Raw genomic sequence first — 24,756 nt, forward strand, 5'->3', positions numbered from 1 at the left:
GACTTCCTGTGGACATGGTGGTACCATCTCAGACGAGCGGTGCCAAGGTTCTCCATCATTCAGACTTGACTGCCGGTTTATCCGTGACGTCTATCGCCTCACCTGACTCGGCACCTGTCGCACCTTGCCAGGTGTGTTTGACCTCCGACTGCTGAGAGCCCACCTCAGGTTGCCCGGAGACCACCGACTCGCCTGGAACCTCCCCAGAGCTGGCACCGTTAGCGGGGCTGACGTCACTCTCTCGGCTGTCAGTGTTGTCGGAACACGGTGGAGGGGAAGGGCTGGTGGCCGAGTCGGTTAGCGTCGGGACCCGCTGCTCGAAGCGGATGCTGTGTTGGTACGGGGACGGGGGCGACTTGGAATCCTCGGCGTCGAACCTGGACTTTGGCGACGAGATGAAAGCGTCGTCCATGTCCTCGTCAGACCGACAACCCGACAACCCAAACCCGCGGTCAATCGATGTTATTAAAACGTCCTTGACATTTGACCCTACCCGGTTTAAAGGTGAATCTCCATGTTTGACCTGGTTATAACCAGCATGACTTTTCCTGTTTTCGTCTTTCTCGCGCATGCTCAGATCTTCCGGGACTTCCGCTTTACCGCCGGAACTCAACGCTGAAGAAAACATCGAATGGGCGGCAACTCCGCAAAGATCCAAAGCCTTGACGTCATGAAGCTTGGTCTGGTACGCGCAGATTCTGGATGAATCGTGCAAGTCTTTTTTCATGGGCGGCACCCCTCCCGCCATCTCTAACACATCCCGGGAGACCAGGGTGTTCAGGTGACTGAGGACGCCTCTGGACTCGAAGTCCAGCCGATGCTCCATGGATATCTCCGCCCGCGGCTCCGTGTTCTTTCGGTTCTTGGCCTTGATGACGTTTTTCTCCGCGTTAAGTTTGTGTTCCGCCACCTCCGCGCTGGAAATATTTTCCTGTTTCTTCCACTTGGTCCTGCGGTTCTGGAACCAAATTTTTACCTGGGGAAGGTGCACAAAAGTTGAATGGTAGTGTGGAACACATATTGATCTACACATATTTAATGCAGTGCGATTCGTGCATTATATATATACGAGCCGGCCCGCGGCATAACATACGCCGCTATTTAGTTGTTTTTTCTACTTTTCAGTAATTCATAATTTGTGAATTCGACAGTACCAACGCTGCCACTGAAAATATTTCTTTAAAACACAATAAGTAGCTCGTTAAGGACCATAACCCCCCCCCCCCCCCCCCACCCCCTTCCTCCCCCCCCCCCCCCCACGTTTAAAATCGTTGGCTCAGCTTGTAAACCTTTAGTGTGAACACAGCTCACTAAAACCATGTAGGGGTGGGGAGGTAGGGAGCGCGTTTACAGCTTGTTTTCTAACGGCTCGAAGAAGAGAATTATATATATACGAGCCGGCCCGCGGCATAACATACGCCGCTATTTAGTTGTTTCTAATTTTCAATAATTCATAATTTGTGAATTCGACAGTACCAACACTGACACTGAAAATATTTCGTTAAAACACTATAAGTAGCTCGTTAAGGACCATAACCCCTCCCCCCTTCCTCCCCCCCCCTCCCCCCCCCTACGTTTAAAATCGTTGGCTCTGCTTGTAAACATTTAGAGTGAACACAGCTCACTAAAACCATGTAGGGGTGGGGAGGTAGGGAGAGCGTTTGCAGCTTGTTTTCTAACGGCTCGAAGAGGAGAATTATATATATAGATACGAGCCGGCCCGCGGCATAACATACGCCGCTATTTAGTTGTTTCTAATTTTCAATAATTCATAATTTGTGAATTCGACAGTACCAACGCTGACACTGAAAATATTTCTTTAAAACACTATAAGTAGCTCGTTAAGGACCATAACCCCCCCCCCCCCCCCCCGTTCCTCCCCCCCCTCCCCCCCCCCCCCTACGTTTAAAATCGTTGGCTCTGCTTGTAAACATTTAGAGTGAACACAGCTCACTAAAACCATGTAGGGGTGGGGAGGTAGGGAGAGCGTTTGCAGCTTGTTTTCTAACGGCTCGAAGAGGAGAATTATATATATACGAGCCGGCCCGCGGCATAACATACGCCGCTATTTAGTTGTTTCTAATTTTCAATAATTCATAATTTGTGAATTCGACAGTACCAACGCTGACACTGAAAATATTTCTTTAAAACACTATAAGTAGCTCGTTAAGGACCATAACCCCCCCTTCCTCCCCCCCCCCCCTCCTCCCCCCCCCCCTCCTCCCCCCCCCCCCCCCCTACGTTTAAAATCGTTGGCTCTGCTTGTAAACATTTAGAGTGAACACAGCTCACTAAAACCATGTAGGGGTGGGGAGGTAGGGAGAGCGTTTGCAGCTTGTTTTCTAACGGCTCGAAGAAGAGAATTATATATATAGATATATATATATATATATATATATATATATATATATATATATATATATATATATATATATATATATATATATATATATATATATATATATATATATATATATATATATATATATATATATATATATATATATATATATATATATATATATATATATACACACAGAGTTAGAATCCCTGACTCGAGTCCGCAAGACGTCCCTGAGTTCACCCAGCTCTAAAGGGTACTTGACTAACGTTACAGAAAACGTTATATGCCGAGGTCATTAAAACAGATGAACTCTATTTCATCTCTCCCATGTGTCTTAGACACTACGGGAAAAGAAGATGATGATGATACGCTTTTGGGTTAAACTCTGTCTTGAGTATTTTAAACATGATTAATTATTTTAATTAGATGCAGTATTTTAGACTAATCAGTATTTTAGACTAGGGGGCGACGCGGTCTAGCGATAGAACACACAAGAGCCAACCCGGAAGTCATGAGTTTGTACCCGTGCTGTACTCTGGCATTTGACCAAACTGCCCATAATGTCCAAACCAGCTGGAAATAATTTTAAAAAAAAAACAACAACCCGAGTCTGTCGACTGGTAGCAAGGGGGACAAAATTGCGGGAATCCCTGCGTTTAGCGGCATAACAGGGGGGGGGGGCTTCAGAACTGTAGCAACCCCCTGGTCTAGCGGTTAGTAGTCTGAGTGACAGAAATGTCGAATTTCCAACCCTGTATCGTTCTGGCTAGTTAATTAAGTATTGCTTGAGCCGATACTGACCATACACGACCGGCTAACGTAGATGCAATATTAGACTACACACAACTAGGTAAAGTTCTTAACGCTGACCAATATGGGCTTTAGACTACACACAAAATTAGGTAAAGTTCTTAACGCTGACCGATATGGGCTTTAGACTATACACAACACTAGGTAAAGTTCTTAAAGCTGACCCATATGGGCTATAGACTACACACAACACTAGCTTTAGTTCTTTAAGCTGATCGATATGGGCTATAGACTACACACACAACTAGGTAAAGTTCTTAAAGCTGACCGATATGGGCTTTAGACTACACACAAAACTAGGTAAAGTTCTTAAAGTTGACCGATGTGGGCTATAGACTACACACAAAACTAGGTAAAGTTCTTTAAGATGACCGATATGGGCTATAAAAACAGAAGGACAGCTCCAACGCTGAATTGTAATAAATTTCATCAAACAAAAGTTATAAAAAAAACTTTTTTTTACAAGTATTATATATAAAAGAATTATACCGCAATAAAAATCAATCTAAGTCAGATTTGAGATCAAACGACGTGTGTTAAAATTTGATGTGAGGTAACAAAATATCCTGGTCGATACGTTATAAGCAACCCATCGGCTTGACCTTTGGGTCAATATTTTATCCAACACCCTCCTCCACCCCCATTCTACTCGCGTAGTTCGATCATCTGTCAACAAAACCCCCTTCCCTAAAGTTAAATCTTTTCAATCCACTTGTATTAAAAACACATCACCATACTTTGGTTTATACTTTATCAAATATACCAGAACTCATTAACATAATTTATTTTTAAACTTAATAAAGTAACCTTTACATTCCAGTAAAACTTTGGCTTGATACTTTATAAAGTAACCCTTACATTCCAATAAAACTTTGGCTTGATACTTTATAAAGTAACCCTTACCTTCCAGTAAAACTTTGGCTTGATACTTTATAAAGTAACCCTTACATTCCAATAAAACTTTGGCTTGATACTTTATAAAGTAACCCTTACATTCCAGTAAAACTTGATACTTTATAAAGTAACCCTTACCTTCCAGTAAAACTTGATACTTTTTAAAGTAACATCCACACAACACAAGGCTTATTTTTTATCTCTATGTTCTGTATCTTTATATCTAATCGGTTCAATATGTTATAAAGTAACCCCCTCACACCCCACAGCTTCATTTTGTTACCCCCACACCCCACACAGTTTCAGTTCCCTGCTTTATAAACTACCTCCCCCCCTACCCACACACATCACACCTCACTTTATGTACTCACGATGCACAAGCAGATTACCTACCACTAAAACACCTCAGCCGGCCCCACCCCAGCGTGCCCCACCCCATCAGACCCCACCCCATCAGACCCCACCCCACCATCCACAAGCAGATGATCAACCACTAACACACCCCAGCATGCCTCCCCCCCCTCCCCTGGAAGCTACTGTTGTCCCCACTCAGTCTTTTTTCTTTTCACCTTGTCTTGTTTGTGTTTTAATTGCCAGATTTTATAGACATTTTATTCCTTTTTTGTTACAAAGAAGTCGTTCATTAAAAAATATGTAGAAATCAATAGTTGGCTTCTAAAAAACGTATAAAATTTGCAACACGTTTTAGAGTAACAAAGTCCTTTTTTGTTTTCTAAAGTACAAAGTCGATAATTATAATCAAAAGTATTGATTTAATTTCAATTAAACTTAACCTGATTTTTATTTGTTTTGTACAACAAAGCGATCATGTTAGTAAATTGCATTCAGGATTTTTAATAAATCAATTTGGTTGCATTATTTTTATTTACTTATTACAAATTGTTTCTGGTTATAATTTAGTTTAAAATTTTTGATAAAATAATTATGACAAGATAAATCCGATTTCATGATTATATTTATCAAGATCAAGATTACGTTGGAAAGCACAGGAGACTAGGCTAATCATTCTTTGTTTTTTGTATGTTGATATTTAAAACTAGTAAAGTTCCCTTTCAAACCTGACGATCTACGGGGCAAGTGAAGTAGAGTTCACTTATTTCTGTACCTCGGTATATGAAGGGATGGTGATGTTGATATGAACAACCGAAAAATGTTTCCATTTCAATGTTTTTATTTTCAAAATTTACTTTGAAATAAGGATCTTTTATGAAAATTACAAAGTGTACTTTTATTTTTGAGTTGGAACGAGTTGCTATTTATATTAGGATCTTGTCTGAATACATCTCGTAATAATCGTCTTACCTTTGTAATCTGGTTCATCAAAATATAATCATGTAGTCTGATTTATCGTGATATAACTATGCTTAATAATTCATCGAAACACAATCTGTTTAATCTAATATAATACAATCTGACTAAATTTTAAAATAATGATTTAATTTGATTATCATAATAGAATTTGTAATTCCATTTTTAGTAAAGAATAAAATATTATTTCATTGAAGTTTTTTTTTCTAAAATATGTAGGCCACATATTAATTCTATGGGCCACCGAGCCGACCAATCGTGACGTTGATCACGTGACAAAAAATGACGTCTAAAAATGACGCAGTTGAAAAAAACTTGAGACGTTTCATCCTAGTTATGTCGTTATAGCGAGTAACGCTAACCCGATGGTGTTAAAGCGTTTTGTATCAGTGGACGTTTATGACAAGTTAACTCCACTGTAGTCTGTTTGACGGGATTAACGCACGTTAGGTTAATGGTTAAGGAAATTACTTCGTTGATAGTTTGTATTCATTTACTTGTTTATAGCGTGCTTTAAACCCTTTTTTCTACCTCCTAAGATGAAGAAAGGAGAGGGTAAAAAACCTTACAGAAAAGAGGCTGTTTCGTAAAAACGTTTAGCACTTATCGGGATAACATAGGCTTTCAGTTGAAAAACGTTCTTTTGTATTAGTCATTAATTGCTTTATAAAGCAGTTTTTTAAAAATACGTCCCGTCTTATGTGTTTTCACACAATGAAGAGATTGCATAAAATAACACCCTGAAGCCCATGGACGTGAACCCCCTCCCCACCGCCGCAACCCCTCCTCCACGCCATCACAGCGTGAAGCGAGACAGTGATGATCGTATAAGCGGCCCAGCGTCGTTAAAAATCACCCGCAAAGTCGCATAACTCTGGGCAGGCGTATTGAAATCAAAGCAAAAAACGTGACAGTTATGTCCCCTGATCAACAGTGAATGCTGAGAAGTAAGACTTTGATTTGTTGGAGAGAAAAAAAAAACCTCCACATGGGCAGGTTGCCAATCTATGCCAGTTTGCCTTGCAACTTATTACAAACAAAATCTTGCCACACACTAAGATGGGAGGGTGCAGGTGTAGTGGGTTGAGGGGGTGGGGGTGTGGTGGGTTGAGGGGGTGGGGGTGCTGTATTGATCGAGTGGTGGGGTCAGAATATGCTGTTTTTAAAATGTCGTTGATTTCAATTTGGACGTTAATTGAGATTAGACTATAGGGAAGGTTGTTTACATAACGACAGATTGTTCATATCATAACAGGTTGTTCATATTATGAAATATTGTTTGTGTTTAGACACGTTGTATTATAAAATATACCCAATCGGATGAACCCATTAAAAAACACCCTATTGAAGAAACCACAAAAACACCCTAATGAAATAACGACACTATTAAAAAAAACACCCTAACGACACCATCTAAAAACTTCCTGATGACACAATTTAAAAACATCCTAATGACACCATTTAAAAGCAGCTTAATAACGACACTATTTAATTAAAAAACACCCTAGCGACACCATTTAAAACACACTAATGACACCATTTAAAAACCACTCTAATGGCGACACCATTTAAAAAACATCCAAATAACACCACCATTTAAGGACCCCCTAATGATGACACCATTAAAACAACACCCTTCTAACGCCACCATATAAGGACCCCCCAATGATGACACTATTAAAAAAACACCCTTATAGCGCCACCATTCACTCACCTGAGTTTCAGTGACCGCGAGCTGACTCGCCATCTCGGCTCTCTCAGCAGACGACAAATATTTCTTCTGCTCGAACTGTTTCTCTAGCTCAAAAATCTGGCGCCCAGTGAAGGTGGTCCTCGCCTTCTTCTTCTTGATTCCATTGGCGTCTTCCTTCATTTCCTCCTCGCTCTTTCTCTTCTTCTCCATCATTTCTGTCTCTACAATTGATAAAAATACAGTTTGTCAATCGCAGTCGTTTATTTAAATCAGGGGTCTCCAAACTACGGCCCGCGGGCCGGATGCGGCCCGCAAGGTCCTTTCATCCGGCCCGCGGAGATGTTTTTGTCCACGGAAAAGACGTTTGTTGGTGAAGGCTGAGGAACTTTGCTCAGAAAAATCATGACAAGCCTGGAAGAAACTGGCCCTCGAACTGAAATTTGATAGTTAATACGGCCCTCGGACTGAAAAGTTTGGAGACCCCTGATTTAAATGATGATATATACATTGTAAATTTTAGAATTGAAAATGATTTTTTAAGATAAAATAGCGTTTGCTGAACTTAGGATTTGATACTTAAAAGGAACTGTGATTAAAATAATATTTAATTAACACAAAAGATTGGCTATTGTTTCCCCATCCAACACAGACGACATCATCCAACCAACACAAGGAAAATCACACATCCAACACAAGAACATCACACATTCAACTCGAACGACATCGAAAATCCAAGGCCTGGGATATCACATATTCAACACTGGGGAGATCACTCATTTAACACAGGAGACATCACCCTTCCAACATAAGGGACATCATCCACCCAACACCAGTGACCCTATATACAACAAGGGAAACAACCCTATATAAAACAAGGGAAACAGCCCTATATAAAACAAGGGAAACAACTCACTAGACAACTCTATATAAAACAAGGGAAACAACTTTGTTAAACAAGGGAAACAACCCTACATAGAACAAGGGAAACAACTCACCAGACAACTCTATATAAAACAAGGGAAACAACTCACCAGACAACTCTATATAAAACAAGGGAAACAACTCTATATAAAACAAGGGAAACAACTCACGACCCTATATAAAACAAGGGAAACAGCTCACCAGACGACGAGGAAGACGGCGAGCCACATGCCGGGCTGCAGGTTGACCTTGAGTTCTCCCCGTCACGGTGCAGCTGATCCTGGTGGTCGGCGTGGTCCGGCTGGGTGCGGTGGTCGTGCTGGTGGTCGTGTTGGTGGTCGCGGTGGTTGTGTGTCATGTTCAGCTGGACCAGCTCTCGGTGGCCGTGACCTTGGTGGTGTATGTGGTGCCGGAGGTGAAGGCCGGCGATGGTGGGGCAGCGAGTTGTTGGACATGACAACCTGCCGCACTCGCTGTAGGCACACCTGGCAGGTGAGAGACGGTGGAGTTAGACCAGAACTTTTACTGTCTGACTGACCGACCACAACATTCTAGTACTACAACAATTTACTGACCGACCACAACATTCTAGTACTACAACAGTTTACTGACCGACCACAACATTCTAGTACTACAACAGTTTACTGACCGACCACAACATTCTAGTACTACAACAGTTTACTGACGGACCACAACATTCTAGTACTACAACGATCTACTCATCTTTTATGTTGACCTTTTTCTAAATATATCTAAGACCGCGTCATCCCACCCAGAAAAATTTTACTACGTCTATAAAGCGTATATAATGTATACCAATTCAATCTCAACATTTCAGTTTAAGACCATCTAAAGTATTCTAAATTTTATATCCATTTTAATATAATTTAATTTTTAGTCTATCGAAAGTTCTAGGGGGGGGGGGGTGCAAATCGAAAATTTGTCCCCGGGAAGGGTCGCTGCGCCTCTGGGGGGGGGGGGGGGTGACACCATTAAGTGCCGCACCGGGTGTCACCCGACCTCGCTACGCCACTGAATACATGCATTTATGTGTATCTAAATCAATCTAAATTAGTTTCGTCATTATCGTCTGTGCTATTTGTCCGATTAGAGCATGTAGTCTAATTGTGATGTCTGAGTTTGGGTGGTCTAGTGGTAGAGTGTCAGAGACTATCCTCTGAACTTTGAGGGTCGTACATGTGTTATGTAACACCATGGTGGTTGTGATGTGCTTTTTATTTCTTTCTTTTCATTTTTTTTTCTTACTTTTTTTCAATATTTTTTTCATGTTAGAAATGTTAGATTTTTAAACTGTTTTTAGAGAAGGTGTTAAAGAGATTTTCTTTTAAGTGATGACGAATTGTTTTCAATAGTTTATTGACAAAATAAGTTTTTGTAGTATGAAATAGCGCTGTGATTGAAGGTGGAAAATAGTGATCTTCGAAAATGTTCTATGAGGGGAAGTGCTATATAGCATATTATAGGGGTAGAGGTGGGGTAGGGGGGGGTGAAAATTTCGTTTAGTGTTCTATAATAAGCTCAAGATAACATACATGGATGGGTTGATTTAGGCAATGTACACATTCCTTTCCAAAACAACACTGCTTTTTCTACCCTGTCAAACAGCACTTCTAAAACATGCCTCAGTTTATCAGGTGTAAAATGCTATCTAAGCTCATGAATAATCTGCAATCTGAACTCATGCATAACCAGCAAGCTAAGTTCATCATGTATAACCTGCTATCTAAGCTCATTATCAATACCATGGGAGCTAAGTTTATCATGCATAACATGGGAACTAAGCTCTTGATGCATAACCTGGGAGCTAGACTCATCACACATAACCTAGCCTCATCATGACTGCATCTTGACTGCTAGTTAACTTGACTTAGTAAATTGATTAACCGCACATATCAGACTAAAGTCCCCCCCCCCCCTTATCATAATTTCTCCACTGAGAACCCCAATCGTCCGTGTCACGCTGTTGTGGTGATGTCACCGGCTCTATTTATAGACCAGAACCCCGGTTTAAAAATAATTGTCCCTCCACCGCGAGATGGCATCGATTATCAATTAAGATGGTGGCCGGAAGTACCCAACAACCCAGCGCGCGCTGCCATGGTTGGCGCCAGTATCTGATCGCTTAAGCAAGCAGGTAACATTTGAAAGTAAGTTGATCAAAATCAATTTTGCTACAGGCCGTGACTAATTGCTCGGGGGCTGAAAATCTCGGCGCCATTGATATAAAAAAATAAACGACGGCCCAGCCCAGACGAATATAATCAATTTGACTCGAGGTAGAGAGAGTTTTACAGAATGTGAAGTGCTTGAATTGGAACTTCGACTTAGACATCATCTTAAAGCATTGACACTTAGTATTAACCCTTTACACCATTTATATTTTAACCTAGACATACATTATAACCCAACCATTTATATCTTAACCTAGACATACATTTTAACCCAACCCTTTATATCTTAACCTAGACATACATTTTGAAACACTTTAAAAGCTAAACGTGGTGACCTTTTCAAACTAAATTAATTGTAAGCAGCATGCCATTTCTATAGAGGTTCAACCTTTTTCCTAATTAAAAACGCTTTTTATTTAGTTTTAGTTTTATTAAACTCTAATTATACTAAACGGAGTTTTATAAATTCCCACACTCAGAATCCTAACAACTCCCAAAAAAAATAATCGAAGCAAATATCTGATTGACTTAAATCCAACCATTAATTCATCTTTAATCTGGATTAATTTGATCTCAAACTAAGTAGATGATGGCGTAACTTTAAATACAATTAAATGACACTTCTGTAAACATAGCGTTTGACACAGACTTCTTTAAGTAGATAGTTTTTTACAACGTTGTTGTATTTATTATTTTTAAATCATAATTATCTTCTTAATGTTATTGCTTTACAATATCTAAATACTGAAAACAATTTAATATCAAACAATCAATAACAAGCACAAAGAATACAAAATGTAAAAATAATTTTAATAATTATAATAGTACAAACTTTAGTCGCTCTAGACACTTATTCAATAATACTTAGCGACCAACGCTTATGATTATTTAGAAATTTATTTGTATTTTAATATATTAGTGCATTTTAAAAATCTTATTATTTTAAAGTTTATATATATTTTATTTATTTCCTCCACGTAGTATTGCATTTAAAAATATCACACACACACACACAATAACTAGAAATACAACACAGACACTCACAAACCAGAAAAACACGACACTCACAAACTAGAAATACACGCCACACACTTACAAACTAGAAATACACCACACACACTCACAAACTAGAAATACACCACACACACTCACAAACTAGAAATACACGACACACACTCACAAACTAGAAATACACTGCACTCACTAACTAGAAATACACCACACACAATCACTCACGAGAGCCACACCATATGTGCCACCACAGGTTGCAGTCCTCACACCTGTCCAATTACCTGCAGCTCAAGATAAGACAACTCTACATCGCAATCATTCGGTACACCCTACACCGATAATCTACTCACAAGTAAGGCCGACAACCCAATCTTACCCTCGCCCTAACCTTAACTTAAGCTTGTACTAACATTAGTCCTAATCTTAAACTATGCTTTACCTCTAACCCAGGCTTTAATCCTAACCGCCATAGCTATAACCCTAACCCTCTTCTCGTGCTTTAGTTAAGGGGTACGGCTAATCAAAATGTGCTTGAATTATTTGGTAAGCGAAAAATAAAAGTACAATAATCTTTTGAACCTTAAGGTCCATTGGGCAATTTAAGTAAAGTTATTTTTGGTACAATTACGGCATATTTCAGTGACCTCGGCATGTGAAGGGATAGTTTGGTCAGCAATATGCCCAGCGGCCTTTCTTTCCCCTAACATGAGTCAGGTACTCAATAAAGCTGGGTGGACTCAAGGACTCAAGTTTTCCGAACCCGATACATCCGGGTTTGCAGTCGAACGCTCTACCATTCGACCACACCGTCACTTTTTTGCTGAGTGAACCCAACCCAAACCCCTTAACCCCGATCCTAACCCCTATTGTATCGTCGATAACAGCAATTCAACACTGCGTACGTCTAACCAAATTGTGCCGACAATTTGAGTTGCATTTAACCATGTCTACAAGCAAGCGATCAACCCTCTATCGGCAGTATCGTTGTTGTCCCCCCCCCCCCCCTCCCCTCTCCAAACACGTTAGTTAGCTTTTTAATTAAAACTTGTACTCAGGAGAAAAGAATAATTGATTTCTAGTGCTCATCCACACACAAGGGTGGGGACAAACATTGCTGCGGGGGGGGGGGGGGGGACGACGACAAACATAGCGGGGCGTGGGGGGGGGGTTGGGGTGGAATGGAGGAGGTTCTAGAACTTGTCCCAACAGAAGTGTGTTTGTTCTGGTTGAGAGTTGAACGATGAGTACTCAACATCACGAAGGGGGGGGGGGATTATAAGATGTATACACACAAAGGGTATTTACAGTGATATACTAAAGGTTATGTGCAGTGTAGAATGTAACAGCGGGGTGTATTCTTGTTTTACATAGTGTGTACATACTTAATGATGAGATGTATTCTTGTTTTACATAGCGTGTACATACTTAATGATGATATATGCTTCCTAGTATAGCAAGCAGCATACTTTATACTTTATTTATTCATCAAGCATGTATGTAATATGCTGCTTTTAATAACAAGGGTGATCTCTTATTGTCTTTATCACAATTTTTTTTGTGTCTATGAATTCTATGTATGCGAAGTACTAGTATATACACTATAGATTACTGTGTCGTTAAGTAACTATATCAAAGCGTTTCTATAAACATGATAAATTATTAATGTACATGGTTTTTAAAGATAAAAATATTAAAAACTACAACATGTTTGGTGGGCTATTGATAAAATTTATTTATCAACGACCTGCTAATTTACCGTTTTAGTTATTTATAGCTCTATATTTAATTACAATTTTAAACTCATTAATTATCGGGATATCGATGAGGTTGAAATGATTAATTGTTTACACACTTAATGGAGATTTCGTTATTATGTTGTAAAATATATCATTAGGGAAGATCATTGGTTGGAAATTGTGAACTTATGTTTTAATCACCCTTTAGGTGTAGGTCATTATAAAATGTGACGTTATACTTAGTTTATACTTTACAACTAGGTCAATACAAACTAGGTCTTACAATTCGGGCATTATATATTAGATATTAAAACTAGTTTAATAATATAACATCGTAAAAAGGGTAATTACAATTAGATCATTACATAATATATTTTAAAATTGTCATTAGAATATTATACCTTAAAACTAGCTCATTACAATATTTTAAACAAGGTCATTAGAATATTAGACTTTAAAACTATTTCATTACGTGTAAGGTACAATATTTTAAACTTGGTCATTAAAATATTAAACCTTAAAACTAGGTCACTAAGTATTAGTTACAATATTTTAAACTAGGTTATAAGCATATTATACCTTAAAGCTAGGTCATTACGTGTAATTTACAATATTTTAAATTAGGTCATTAGAATATTAGACCTTAAAACTAGGTCATTAAGTTACGTGTGAGTACCAACAAAGACACACATGCAATATTTACCCTCGCGAGTCCAAAGTTCGACTGTCCGCGTCTCTGACGTCACCCAAGATGTCCGCTATGAGGAAGGAGGTGAGGCGTCGAGGGGGCTTGTTGTAGACGTGGGGGTGCCAGGAACTGGGTGGGGCGAACATGGTGGGGGCGTCAGCCTGACCTGAGTACACACAAAAACGTTTTTAACTGAATAAACACATCAGTGGGCCCCATAACATACTGAAAAAACACATCAGTGGGCCCCATAACATACTGGATAAAACACATCAGTGGGCCCCATAACATACTGGATAAATATCAGTGGGTCCCATAACATACTGGATAAATATCAGTGGGCCCCATAACATACTGGATAAATATCAGTGGGCCCCTTAACATACTGAATAAACACATCAGTGGGCCCCATAACATACTGGATAAATATCAGTGGGCCTCATTACATACTGAATAAACACATTAGTGGCCCCCATAACATACTGAATAATCACATACGTGGCCCCCATAACATACTGGATAATCACATACGTGGCCCCCATAACATACTGGATAATCACATACGTGGGCCCCATAACATACTGGATAAACACATCAGTGGGCCCCATAACATACTGGATAAATATCAGTGGGCCCCATAACATACTGGATAAATATCAGTGGGTCCCATAACATACTGGATAAATATCAGTGGGCCCCATAACATACTGGATAAATATCAGTGGGCCCCATAACATACTGGATAAATATCAGTGGGCCCCATTACATACTGAATAAACACATTAGTGGCCCCCATAACATACTGAATAATCACATACGTGGCCCCCATAACATACTGGATAATCACATACGTGGCCCCCATAACATACTGGATAAACACATCAGTGGGCCCCATATCATACTGGATAAACACATCAGTGGCCCCATAACATACTGGATAAGCACATCAGTGGGCCCCATATCATACTGAATAAAAACATAAGTGGGCTCCATAACAAACTTGATATTTCTGCTATCTTGCTAATTAACCGTTTTAAATTAAATCGTGCTGGTAGTACACACAATTAATAAACCAGCAGAGGGCTGATTTAATTAGAGACAAGCGATATCTGCTAAACATTTTATAATTATGCTAATTAGCTAGCCAGGGAATGATTTACACGCCGTTTGAGTAGATTGGAAATTTTAAATTTCTTTTATGTAACATCGATATTGATTAGCGGATGGAGATTTATAATTCATTATGTTAATTACGACCCCTCATTAAAGCTATAGCTAAAGTATATTTTTAAAGTAAACTTTAACAGTGACTCACTAATATACTGTAATAAAGTAACCTTTTCAATCTTTGATGGGTGTTTTCAGATTTATTTTACTGACCTACTAGATCTATTTCTACATCACGATTATGTTTAGGACGTTAAGAATTATTTTTTAAGTTTAAAATTAATTTAATTAAAGATAGTTTTTTTCTTAACACTGTCAATGTTCCTAATGAATCAGCAGTCTATTTTTTTTTAATTGACACATTACATGTATAATGATAAAAATTATGCTCGTTGTGGATGTAAATGTTGACCCATTATTTTATTAGGGATAAGTTTAAAACTTGTGTTAAAAGTATTGTTGAAACACATCACATTTTGTTATAGTATACGTGTAGCTGGTGAATAAAAGTAATCATAGGTCAATGTGTTTTTAAATACAGATTTTCTTTTGGAGGTGGGCTTGAGATAAGAAACATGAGTTATGAAGTCTACCACGTCAATTGGTAACATTCAAAACGGGTTCCATAGTACTACTTGATATAATCCGTACACCACCTACCATCTTACCTTAGTATTACAATATTATATCTGACCCCCCCCCTCCACCACAACAACCAGGTATAACCTATAGTGTCACCAAACACTGCACCATCAGATGCTTCACACTATGAAAACAGTTGCCAACCCTAGTTGTACCTTCAACTAGCCCATATAACATCACGTATCAGCAGTTACCAACCCTAGTTTATTATCTACCTTCAACTAACCCATCATCATATATAAGCAGTTAACAACCCTACTTATTTGTTCCTTAATCAATTAAGAATTAAGTATATAGGATGGCAGCCATTTACAACTCACAGCAAAATATGTCTATCACACAAAATATGTGTAAAAATAAATTTGAGTAATAAATTCTAATCATGCGAATCGTGAGTTATAGAGGCTATGTGGATAAGTGACGTAATTTATTGCAGAGCTATTGATAAACGAGCGATTATATATATTTTGTTGCTTTTTCTTAATTTAAAATAGCTAATTTATGTATGTTCTAAAAGTCTTTAACAAGCTTAACATCCTATAAACAAAAGATTGATTTTTGTTTCGTTTTCTTTTTAATAGCTCTCTGTTAAGGCACAGTTTGAATTGATTCGTAATCGATGTTGGCCTGCATTTTACTCAACAAATTGCATGTAGTTTGTTTAAAGTGTTTAACGAAAAGTTTAAAAATTTTCACCATGGAAACGGAACAAAACATATTGTATATTATAGCCATAATGTTTGTTTACCTTATTAGCTGTGTATCGCCTCTAGATTGAATTAAGTTAATGAAACCAGTGTATGAACTATAGGGGAATTCAGCTCGAATGCCCTTGATTAACAGGCATATTACTAGTTTACCTGTAGAAAAATTATAAAGTAATGCATAAACACCATTTATAATTTGAATAACATAGGATCCCCTTCATTAACATCTACTTTAATCAGGAAACTAAAGTTTGGTGTTAAATCTGAATTAGATTGTAAACTTAAATTAGATTACAGAGCTAGATTATATCTTGTAAGTAAGTTCGATATTAACCATAAGTAGGCGTTAAACTTAGATTAGATGTAAAATCTAAATTAGACGTTAGAAAAAGAAACTTAATTAGAATTTTACTAAAGTTAGATGCTAAACCTACATTAGATGATAAAACTAAATTACACGGTAAACTTAGATAAGATGAGAAACATAAATAGATATTAAATCGAGATTAGATGATAAACTTAGGTTATATTATAAACCGAGAATCAGATATTAATCCTATGTATGTGTGTTAGTGACGGTATGTATGTCAGTGAAGAAAATATGTCAGTGACAGAAAATATGTCAGTGACAGAATGTGTCAGTTACTGATTATTTGTCATTGCCATATAGTTGATATAGCGGGATTGGGTATGTTGTGATAGTTGTATTATGTTGTGTTAAATGACATCATTGTGAAGATTAATATGTAATGTCTCTTTCTACACATCTTTAGTAAGACGGAGTTAAATAAATTAGTGGAGTTGAAGTTAGGCCTAGGTTAAATGTTAAACAATCCAACATGTCTTTTTAAGAAGGGAGTTTAATTAGTGGAGGCAATGTTACGCTTAGGTTAAATATTAAACAATCCAAACAGAGTTTCTTCCAGGCATCTCCTCGCTGAGGGGGGGGGGGGGCTCTGCCCCCCTAACATTTTTTACCGCCCCCCGAACGAAATGAAATTTATATAATTTATATAGAAAATATATACTTTTAACAGTGTCCGCCCCCCCCCCACCCCGAAGAAAGTCTACCCCCCCCCCCCCCCAGAAAATTTCAAGTGCCCCCCCCCCCCCCACCCCGGAGAAAAAAAGTCTGGAAGAAACACTGAATCCATAACGTCTTTAAAAGACGGGTTAAATTAGTGGAGGTGATGCTACGCTTGGGTTAAATATTTAAAAATCTAACATCGTCTCCTATATAGGAGAAAATCATTAACATATAGAACTTATTGTTAATTAAATTTAAAAATCTACTCAATGATAGACTAATAGAAAATGTAATGTTCAAGAGATGTGCTTATTTTGTCTTAAAAGTATTGTAGGTATTCTCGGAAGATTGCATATATTTGTGTGGCAAGGAATAGTAAATTACTAGTATTTGTTTTTTTGCCGTATTATTTTTTTTATTTTTGTTGCATGTTTTAATTTTTTTTAATGTTCTTCAAATTTCTTAATAATCAATAAATATTGTGGTAATTTTAAGCTGATCACAACCACTACAAATAAAAAAAGAATGTAACTGATAAAATGTTATAAATTGAATTTAAGTGTAAATAATAAAATAGGCTTATATGGAACTACTCTCAAAATGCTTTTATAGACATTATAGACATATTTTATTTTTTAGGGACCTTTTGTTCGATAAATTAATAATTAAACAAAATTTAGGCCTAAATATTGTAATATTCCCGGTTCATCTTTGTTTATTTATTCATATGAAGATGAATCAAAGATTAGGTAATTATTATGTACAAAATATTTTTATTTTCCATTCATATGATGATACCATTTTAATAATACTAGTACTAGCAAAATAATGTAATACTCAAAGACAAGCAAAATTCTATTATATTCCGTTTATTAACATTCAAACAGGTTACACTTTTTAAACCTACCGTTGAATATTCTGTGCATTGTTTTTGTTTTGGGCCAAAATTTTTAGTAATAAAATGTGGGTAAGTACGGGGGTCAACCCCACACAAAATCCACCAAAAAAGCCCCACACCTCCATCACCCACACAACCCCACACTTCATCACCCAACAACCCCCACAGTCACCCACACAACCCCACACTTCATCATCCACACAACCCCACACTTCATTACCCATACAATCCCCACAGTAAGCCAAACAACCCCACAAGTTCACACAAACATACCGCTCTATGATCCCACTTAACGATTCCATGAAACAATCCTAACAAACGACCCCCTCAAACAACCCCCACCCCACGATCCCACCCCTCACACCCCAGTACACAACACCATAATGACGACCACTAGTTGCGTCCACCGCTATTTAACGCAACGGATAATCGATACTTAACACAATAGATAATCGATTCCAATGTCTGGCCCAAGTCACATGACTTCCCACCCAAAGGTCAACGAGTTCACCTCTCGCTCGTTAAGTCACTAAACGTTTTATCATCACTCAGACGTGCAAGCGACGTCATTAATTATTTCTTCAAATTAATTGCTAGTTAATCTCCAGTATTTTTATTTTCACCAAAATCTTTCACCGTCTCAAGAAGTCCATTAAGAAAGCGGCGATTCAATAATTGTCTTGGACATGGCCAAGGTTCCTGTGGCCGTTGGCCAATAAATGGCCTTTGTATCGTTTGTCAAACTCAGGAAATCATTCACTTAAAGATCCTTAAAGATCATTTTGTCAAGTTAAATAACGCTTTGGGGGGAAAAGGACACCAATTCTTCTAAATTAATTATTATTATTTTTGAAAATTGAGGTGCTTTAAAATGAAAATTATATTTTAAAAACTTCCGATACAATGAGCCGACCCTGGATGGTGGACTTTGTGTTGCTGAACTCAAACAATGAGACCCACACATGTTAGCAGGAAGTTGCTCAATGTAAAAAATTTTAGTAGTATAAACTATTTGCTAAAAATTATTTTGAATACTCAAAATATAATGGCCGTACTATATATAACTAGTCTTTACTAATAAAATTAGTAATTAGTAAATTGAAAGTTAAAATGGCGTCACCACACCTATCCCCCCTCCATCCCTTTAACCTAGCTCTAAAAATACTTCTTGTTAAACCCACATTCATTCTGAAGCAAAGTTTAACCGTGTTGTCAGCTGTAACACATTTTATATGACTTAAGCCTACATTCTTACAGATACCACATTTTAAAGAGATATTAGCATTACTAATTTTACTTTTTGTTTGTTTTGATACATTTTAAAAACAAACTATTTTTTTAATCAAAAATTTAAAAATAAAAATAGCGATCTTGTCATTTTGGTTAAATTTTAATAGTAGCGTATTCCGAGGGTTTTTTTTAACAGAGATATCAAACCCTGCTCCTCTGCTTGTGGTCATTAAGTCATTCAACATGTGTTCATCCAACATATGTTCTTACAACATGTTTTCATCTAACATGTCTTCATCCAACATGTGTTTATCCAACAAGAGCATATCCAACAAAAATGTATCAAACAAAAATATCCAGCAAACATGTATACAACAAAAATTCATGGAACATAATTTCATCCAGCAAAAACTTTACCGACAACATCCAACAAACCGCATATTCAACAAACTAAACAATCAACAAATCTCGCTAGAAACCCCTCGTCATGACAACGATCTTTACGACTGCAACTCGCAAACTAAATTAGAATTAATTTTTTAAAATTACCATAATCCTTTATAGTTTCTTAAATGCCGTGCTTTAATTAAAATATGATTAGGTTTTAATTGATCTAATTAATCAGTTACTTTATCTGGCGTGAACTAGAACTAGACAATTATCCCCCCCCCCCACATATCGCGTTACTCTCAGACCCACCCCCTCCCCCAACCATCCATTCCCCATCCTATTTTAAATCAATGCATTCAGATTAACCATCTGTTTTAAGAATTCAAAGAAAAAAAATCAATAAAATCAAGATTAATTATAAAACAGCAAATAATTTAGTGATATATTTTAATCGGATCTACCTACGAGGTACAGGGTCATCTCTTCCACAAGAGCCAAAATACCAGATTTATCTATCACGGATACTCATTAAGACTAGGCTAATTATCTCACCAGACTTGTAACTGATTGATGTCATAAACAATACAACCCTACTTCGTCTCAGACTAGTTGAGTTCTCTAGAACCCGTTGAATGTTTGATACAAAATTTTGCTGATAAACAAATATGTCGGACATGCCTTGCATTATACTATAATTATAAATAGTTTTTTTAAAACTGTCGGGAAAATTAAAAATTGAATAAAACTAGGCCTTAATTTTTCTATTTATTTACAAATCTGAGTAAACTCACAATCCGTGTGTTTATCGATTGTTTAAAAAACTGAATTGGACAATTTAGGAAAATTGATTCTCTGACCGTCTGTACAAATATGTGTTTTGTAGAGCTAACTAATTGACTCGACTTAATTGTAATTATATAGTAGACCAAAATACAAAAATATGAAATATGAAACACTTTATAAATAAAAGAGCGCATCTCGAAAATGCGCTACACCATGTAGACGTTATGTTGCAGTTAATCAATACACGCCATCAAACACCACACAGACTACAACTACTAGTTGTCATAAACTCGACGACTCGAGGTAATGAGACCTAATTATGACATTGTCGTGAAGTCAAACCTTTTTGGACTAGAATTTAAAACAGGCTTAAAGTTCGGTAACTCTCACAAAATTGTAACAAATAAAAATTGACCAGAAATTAAAAGATGTAATATTCACATAACAGAACTAAGTCCGGTAACTCTCGAATAACAAGTATCTAGAAGATTAAATATTTTTGACTGATTGGTGTTATTATCAGGATTACCCCGCCCCTTCATTAAAGAAATAAGTGATTTAATAAAAAACAAGTTGCTCATTATATTGGCTAATTTGTTTTTGTTATTGAATTTTGTTTTACTAGTAAATTTTATTCAGAATTACGATACCTTATCTTTAATGACCTATGTTAATTTTTATTATGTTTCTTGTACAAATCTACTCACTAATACTATACCAAAATATTTCATCTTTAAAGCTACAAATTTAATAATTTATATATAACTCATAGGCTACTGATAAATACAAAGATATAATAATTTAATAATTGATTATCTTACCTTGTGTTATTAAACAATAATCCGCGAATATCTGTCGAGTTCAATGTATTAATCCTTGTTGTAGAGGTTAATGCCCGGCTAAAATCAAGTGAGTAAATGGATCGATTCTCACAGAGCTGGTCTAGTCCACAGATCTAACCTCGCGTAGTTAGCGCTAGTTAAGTCATTGGCGATTGTCTGACCCTCGGAGATAACGACTGCCCGTGAGAACGGTGTCCGCGAGGGGTGGGGGAGGGGGGGGTGCTCACTCCCCGCACGCGCGCCCACCTCGCCCGTGTCTCGCTGTCGACGGCGGCCAAGCGTGGATCCCCGGTCTGGGGGAAGACGTGATTACTGCTCGCGCGGTTAGCGACCAATCAAAGACCCCTTCTGACGTCACCTGGTGGAGTAAAAGTCGAGGGGGGGGAGAAGTTTGGAATTTTTTAACTTGAAGTTTAAAAAAAAAATTAAAACTAAGAAACAATGAGTAGACCTACATCTATGAACATTAGAACGTTATCTGACTTTCACACTTAAGTACGTGTGGTTCGACAGTGTAAAAATGTGTGGTGTGTGTGAGTGCGTGTGTGTGTGAGGGGGGTGAGTGGTGGGTCTTCACGCGCTCTCCAAACGTAGTGAGCTAGTTACAGCTTCACCGCAAACAGCCGGTGAGTTCTTTTTTATATTGGGGGGGGGGGGCGGGGGTGTATGTGTGGGTAGGGAGGGGAGGTTGGAGGCTTTAAAACTGGCTCTTAAACAACAAGTTGTGGAGCTGATTGGCGCAGAGCTTATCAGTGACACCAGGGGGAGTTGCCCCCCGTTAGACCCTCCCCTCTCGCCGCTAAGCTCAGGTCTGCCGGCTGAAGGTAAAGCCGGCTAGCAGACTGCCGGCTGAAGGTAGGGCCGTGGCGCCGTATAGACCAAGTCTAAAAAGAAAAAAGCTGCGGGTCTTGTCAATTTTTTTTTCTTCGTCGTAGACGGGTGTGAGGTCTATTGGGTAATTAATCCAAAGTTACGGTTAAATTAACTGGTCATTAATTAATCTTCCGCATCTTAATTGCTTATTACATAATAGTGTTTTTAGACTTGAGAAATTGATCATCTAGCGTAATACATCAGAAGTTGTTTGTTTCTTATTGGGAATCAGAAAAGATCTTCGCGTGTTTGATGGAACATATGAACGAAAGCCGATCTGGATGTGAAGGATTGAAGATGTTCGAGAGTTGAGACGTATGCCTCGGAGTCAGAACAGATGTTCGCCAAGTGGGGCAGCATATGATAGTTATTAGATAGCTATTAGATACTATACCGTTTTAAAACGTATCAATGCGATTTATTCCACCCCGGCTGGGTTGTAGAGTGTGTTCAGCAAAGTTGGTTGTTGCTGATGAGGTTAGGGGTTAGAGGTCAGGACTAGGGGTTAGGGGTTATGGGTAGGTATGGCTTGGGGTATGGTTATCACATTGCAGCTATGTACGTAGCTGGATGGTCCATTTGTTTTTAGGACTTCGGGAATTGTTTAAAGGGATTGTTTGAATGGACAGTTTGAAGGGGTAGTTTGAAGGGATGGTTTGAAGGGATTGTTTGAAGGGTTGTTCGAATGGATTGTTTAAAGGGATGGTTTGAAGGTATTTTTTGAAGCGATTGTATGTTCAACATAATGCCCAGCTGCTTTATTACACCAAAGTTGACCTAGTAACGCCCTAATCACCCCAGCACGGAAATCGAACTCAAGACTTCCCGGATAACATTCAAGTGCGCTATCGCTCGGCCACGTCTTTCCATATGAATATGTATCTTTAGATAATCGAATAATACCAGAAAGGTTTTCGACGGGCGCCAAACTGTCTACCCACGTCATCGGGTCTGACCGAGCCCATTAAATCCTAACCGAATCCATTTGACCCTAACGTTTACCGCGTGATGTCCGCGTGGCACTGGCGTCAAAAAACTTTGGTCATGCGCACAGGCAGATGAGGTCAGGGAGAAAAATAGAACTGACCCCGGGGTTGTTTGAGAGTGGTGGCGGGGCATCATGGGATTGTTTGCGGATGGTGATGGGGTACCATGGGATTGTTTGACTATGTCTTGACGATGTACTTGTGAGTGCGAGACGGGTATCGTGAGTGAGGTATCGTGAGATTGGTATCGGTTTTTGTAAATTAAATTCGATCCTTGACCGGAAGTTTGTGCGAAAATTGTGTTGGTTACTGCTTAGAAGTAGGTGTAAGCGATTTGGGGTAAAGTTCTAGATTTGTGGTTTGTCTGCTTTAGCTTATCAAAGTTTAGGGGAAGTATCAATGTTATCAGTGTCTGACAATAGACAGTTCCTACTAGGTGTGGTAGGTTGATGGTAGAATTTTAAAACAATTAAGTGTCATGTTGATAAATGAAGGTTAGGGTCATGGTTTAGGGTTTGGGTTTAAAGATAGGTTTATCATTTACATCTGCAAGTTATATTAATATTTTGCTTAGTGTCGGTAGCTTAATAATATGTTTTAAAGAAAAGTCTGCTTATGAGAGGAAATGTGTCAAATATGCAGTATAAGTTCAATAGTTCAAAGAAAATTATCATAAAATACAAACATCAGCCAATCATTACCTCTGTTTGGTCTGTGAAATCACGTGATTTCTCATGTGACACGAAGCGGTCAAGTCACTATTTCCCTTCTAATTCCCTCCCCCCCCCCCCCCCCCCCCACCAACCTGCACACCAACCCTCACAACTGAAAACTGCACGAGTTATCTGTCCTTGTATATGACAAGCCAATTAGCAACCATTCATGTTTTTAATCTTCTGGCGACAAAAATAGCGCACGACCTTGTTGCTAACTAGGTCAAGAAAAAATAGAATTAAAAATAGAGAAAAAAAATTGATTTATTTTTACTAGAGAGGTGCTTGAAGAAATTTTCACCCCTAAATATTAGTAACACGAAACAATATGGACGGCACTTTTGTGTTAACATAGTATGTCAGTTTTAAACCAAGACAAAAATTCTAATACATTTCTATAGTTCTGTCAAATGAAAGAGCTTCTTTTTTGTGTGATTTCTAAAACAATAATTATAATCATCTATTATTAAACGATGTGATAGATGCGATCGATAATAAACTGATTAAGACGACTGCTTTTTAAATTTTGTTGATAGATCTAAAAATAAGTTTCAAAAATCAGCAGAAAAATCATGTGACTAGATAACATAATGCTTCAGGGAGACTTGTCAAAACCACCTTCTCCCTGGATCATCAACTTAATTGCTAATTAGTTCAACGCTCGGTTCCGGTGTCAGACCAGCAGTTTAGCGGCCGTTTATTTAGCGCCGTCACTCTCGTATTGTTCGCGCCACCTGGCGGACGGCCGGACGTGGGGGAGGGGGGGGGGGAGGTGCCGTGTCAGTCCACATTGTTCGCCCCTACGGGAGCATCAGTGACGTGATTGTTGCGTACGGGGGGTGAGCTGAGCCCACATATGCCAATATGGGGGGACCGGAAC

General features: G+C 38.3%; 1 protein-coding gene across 2 annotated transcripts; it reads right to left on the bottom strand.

Moving 5' to 3' along the window:
• Nucleotides 1-55: 55 nt before the first annotated feature.
• Nucleotides 56-21,457, bottom strand: LOC131944735 (homeotic protein proboscipedia). Of its 2 annotated transcripts, XM_059305532.1 has the most exons (5): nt 21,284-21,457; nt 13,634-13,784; nt 8,193-8,476; nt 7,092-7,291; nt 56-976 (listed from the first exon to the last, which is right to left on the bottom strand). In XM_059305532.1, exons 2-5 carry the CDS (start codon nt 13,762-13,764, stop codon nt 56-58), a joined length of 1,536 nt encoding a protein of 511 aa, XP_059161515.1. In that variant the 5' UTR covers nt 13,765-13,784; nt 21,284-21,457. The 2 variants fall into 2 exon arrangements, with proteins under 2 accessions (XP_059161515.1, XP_059161516.1); XM_059305533.1 differs by lacking the exons at nt 13,634-13,784; nt 21,284-21,457 and adding an exon at nt 11,420-11,451.
• Between the last annotated feature and the right edge of the window lie 3,299 nt (nt 21,458-24,756).

The sequence above is a fragment of the Physella acuta genome, unplaced genomic scaffold, assembly GCF_028476545.2.
Source record: "Physella acuta isolate Inbredline_101_S28 unplaced genomic scaffold, ASM2847654v3 ptg000506l, whole genome shotgun sequence".
Lineage (NCBI taxonomy): Eukaryota > Metazoa > Mollusca > Gastropoda > Physidae > Physella > Physella acuta.